Here is a 4357-nt window from a genome sequence, read left to right as displayed (position 1 = left end):
TATATATATATATAAATAAATCTGGAACAGAACCAATCTTACGGCAAGTCTCTCTTGCTCCCGACCTTAAGCAGAGTAGAAAATATCAGTGGTTGTGGGCAACAACTTTTTCAACCATGCTATTTGGATTTATTCCTTTCCAACAGCCTATTAACAGTATTCCTTACATGGGTTTTCCTGTCAGAACTTCTCCTAATATTTTGTTTTGTTCAATGTTACAAGTGTCTTGTGTTCTCAAGTCTTGGAGCGCTTCAGCAGACATTTTTTGCATTATTATTGTCATAAGCACTATCCCCCCTAAGATTCACATTATTGTGATACAAAACTGAATTAAATGTCTTCACTAAACTGTAATGAGATTGAGACTTTGACATTGCAGTAATTTGAAAGAAAATAAACTTAATGGTCCTAAAATAGGCTTCTTTTTGATTTGACCAAGGCATGTTGACAGGTTTCATGAGATTCATCCAACACCTGAGCAAGAAAACAGAAATTCCTATAGACTATTAATGGTATTTACTGTAATTGTATTATCATTCATAGCTTTAGTAGGGCAGCAGAGCCAGGATGGGATAGTTTGAGCAGAGGAGGGGTATTCCTGGCCATCTGTTGTTAAGAGATGCGACCTACTGGCACTCTCACACAACTGGAACACCACTGTCTGCCTCTCTCTCCCTCTCGCTCTCATTCTGTCCTTCCCCTCCTTAATCCGATGTTTGTGTCCACCGGGCACCACCAAAAATCCCAGCCACACATTCTAACTGAATCATGTGGCCATAGCGTGTGTGATGCTTTATGGGGTATTTTGCTATTGGGGAATAGGTGCAGGTGGAATTAAAGCACAGATGGGAGTAAAGCACAATTTTCCTCTCAGGGGTTGCGTTTAATGTGGGATGTGTTGCTAACAGTGGGATGCTTGTGGCAGGACACGATTGGGTGGAATTGAGGGATGAGGATTTACGATACTGGTGGTTGTCTGGCATTGGGGAATAAAGATGGTCTGGTATTATTTTTGTTTTATTACATAACAGGAAACAGCATCCACAGTTCATTTTATTTCTGTAATGTGACTTATTTCTGAATGATACAGGATATTCAAGGGCAAAAGTAAGCCAGGATTTTATTTTATCCATTGGGAATTGATTGGATTCTTAAAGTAATCTCTATATGACAGGTGACTAAAAAAAGGGGCTTGGGGATGTCAACCAAACAGAAAACTCTTTACATAAAAATACATAGCACACACAAATATGGTGCAAACTCTAGTTTGTCAGTGCATTTTGGTGTTGAATTAATTAAAAGTATATTTATAATGGCTAAAAAATCTATTTGGGTTTGTCTGCCATCTTGTAGAGATTGTTTTCACTGAACTTCTTGCAATGCATTCTGGTGTTACCTTCTCTGTGAAGGACAATTGCAATGTTTGGCCAAAAGGCTGCAATACAAAAGTAAAATGGACATTTACATGCTGTGAATTAAAGCATGATCACCTAGAGGATTTCACATTAACAGTATAAATTTAAAACATGCATTTGTGTTCAGGCCAGGTTAAGTTGGCGCCTGCACCCACATAAAAAAGATTATATAAAACTAGAAGTAAAGCCTCAAGAGCTGCTGTGAAGTAGGCACACCTGCTCTGCCCACACAACTTTGCTTTCAATAGAGGGACACTTTAATTCCATAGTCAGTGCATCAGTGTGTAGATAAAGATATGTTTACAATCAAATGGCATGCACCAATTAAAATGTCAGTGAACAGAAAGATACCTGTATTTGAATCCAGTCAATGTGCTGGAAGAATTACCTGCCAGAAAATTACTAAAAAGAGCTGTTGTGGATTTGCAAATTCTTGTTTATAAAATTTGGAGCTTTAGATTTCAGGAAAGTATAATGTTGCTCCGAAATAGAGAAAAACATGCTTGTTAGCACTTATGGGTAGCCTAATGAATTGCTTTGCTAACTTGAAGGTGCTTTGACATTATATATATATATATATATATATATATATATATATATATAGGTCATGTTTCAGATTTAATTTTGCACACCTAAATGATACTGCATGAAGAAAACAGTACGTGTAGGGTCATTTTTTAAATGAAAGTAAGCTACTGAATCTCTTCACAAACTTCCTATCCACAAGGCTGTTAGCAAAGTGTACATACAGTGGTCACTTTAAGGAAGTAATTGTGGCATTAATAAACACATGATACTAGAAGGTTAATTTAAAGCATATGCAACATTCCAATTCAAAATAAAAAAAGTAGCAATGTATAGATTGTATAGATGTAGGGTGTTCCAAACACACATGCTTGAGACAGTAGTACCCTGCACTACTAATTTTAAGTGCTTTGCGCTTTGGAGTGAATAGGCCATAGTGAAGCTCACTTCTATAGAACTCACCCTCTGAGTCATAAAACACCAGGTGGACATATTCACTGCATGGTTGGTTATTTCTTTGTTTAAAGACTGTTAAATTGATGAAGGTGATTATGTAGCTGCAAGGACTCTAAGTATTGAATGAATGTTAATGTTAACATTTACATGGTAGAGACAGTGTCTTAATAAATGTGCTTCAATCAAAACGTAATCTCAATATTTTATGCAGTGTTGTAGTAGTAATAAAAAAGTTTTATAAAAACAGTAAGACGCTCAAACCTTGCTGTATCATGAATTTACTTCAATGCATATTGAGATTAACAACACCCTTTAGCTACAACTATTCACAGCAAATAAAATAGTTTTTCTCATTAAACGAAAGACTATAGGACAGTGAAAGAAGGGTATTCAAAGAGTAACACTCAACATAGAGAATGTCAAAGAGGAAATGAAGGTGTATTTCACAGTACTTTTCTGAAACATTTTATCGCAAGTAGTGTGAATAGTCTGTGCAAATGTAACACTTTTTGTGGCTTTTCACACTTGAAATAGTTGGTCATTCTAATTCCCAGGTAAAAGGAACAGAAATTGAACAGAAAATACTAAAATAGTATTGAATTCTCTATTTTTTGTTGTCCATCAACAGACAATGAGGGTTTGGGTATCAGTATTATTGGGATGGGTGCTGGAGCTGACATGGGTCTGGAAAAGCTTGGCATTTTCGTCAAGACCGTCACAGATGGAGGGGCGGCCCATCGGGATGGCAGGTAGACGTTATGCATATTCCACAGCATCATAGTTAATATCTCAACTTAAAGGGATAGTTCACCCAAAAATTCTGTCATTAATTACTCACCCTTATGTCGTTCCAAACCCGTAAGACCTTCGTTTATCTTCAGAACACAAATTAAGATATTTTTGATGAAATCCGAGAGCTTTTTGACCCTGCATAGACAGCAACGGAACTACTGCGTTCAAGGCCCAGAAAGGTAGTAAGGACATTGTTAAAATATGGGTTTGGCACAACATGAGGGTGACTAATTAATGACAGAATTTTTGGGTGAACTATCCCTTTAAATACCGAAAATCATTTCACACTGTTTACACTGCCCACTTTTTTCTCTTTCAGGATCCAGGTGAATGATTTGATAGTGGAGGTGGATGGAACAAGCCTGGTTGGTGTAACTCAAAGTTTTGCTGCCTCTGTCCTGAGAAACACATCTGGCACAGTTCGGTAAGACCAGCTGGATGTAGACCACTGTGGTACACAACTCCCTGCTCACACAATGTCCCTGCTGATCTAATTTCTTTGAAGTCCCATCTTTCAGTTTCTTATCTTTTATATCTATCTACAGATATGTGAAACTGAAATTCACCTATTGCTGTTGGCACAAGTAATGGTGAATTAATCATATGCTACCTTCGATGCATGTCAGAAATCATCGCGTTTATGAATGGAGAACACATGAACACCACCACAATGTTGTAATTATCAGTATGGAAAATTTGGGGCGTAAATTAAAAATAATTCTGGAAACTAATTGGGTATTGGTCACAATTAAGTTTTGATTATGAAAGTTTACTGTGTAAATAGTATGTATTGAGAATAGCCTTAAAATGTGTTCATCAGACAGCAGATTTGTGAGCCAAAACTTAATTTCCCTTGATTCATGTAGCAGCTCAAGAATTATCAAATGCATAGATACAGCATCACTTACTTACCTAATTTGTATCCTTTGCTTTTCATTTTGTCACGTTACATCTAATACAACTTCCTGTTTATGACATTGCCCCATTTATACTTTGTTCCCTTACCAAATTCACTTGGACACATTACATCATAATTACAACTTCTGAAAACATAAGTAGGAACTTCTCAGAAGGAACTGAATCCAGCAATAAATACAAAGTAATTAGAGACTGTACTTTTGACTCCATGACAGTTTGATTTTTACAACATTATTTCAAGCTCTCTTACT

The 4357-nt window shown here is 36.6% G+C and overlaps 1 protein-coding gene across 1 annotated transcript in view; it reads left to right on the top strand.

The window, feature by feature from the left end:
- Positions 1-4357, top strand: part of LOC107560529 (neurabin-2-like) — an 18155-nt gene that overhangs the window by 2650 nt on the left and 11148 nt on the right. Inside the window, exons 2-3 of the mRNA XM_016244744.1 lie at positions 3025-3145; positions 3508-3612. Coding sequence (XP_016100230.1) covers positions 3025-3145; positions 3508-3612 — 226 coding nt within the window. The remainder of the gene's footprint in view (positions 1-3024; positions 3146-3507; positions 3613-4357) is intronic.

The sequence above is a fragment of the Sinocyclocheilus grahami genome, unplaced genomic scaffold (genome assembly GCF_001515645.1).
Source record: "Sinocyclocheilus grahami isolate Dianchi unplaced genomic scaffold, SAMN03320097.WGS_v1.1 scaffold733.1, whole genome shotgun sequence".
In the NCBI taxonomy this organism is placed as follows: Eukaryota; Metazoa; Chordata; class Actinopteri; order Cypriniformes; family Cyprinidae; genus Sinocyclocheilus; species Sinocyclocheilus grahami.
This window is presented reverse-complemented; position numbering and strand designations above follow the sequence as displayed.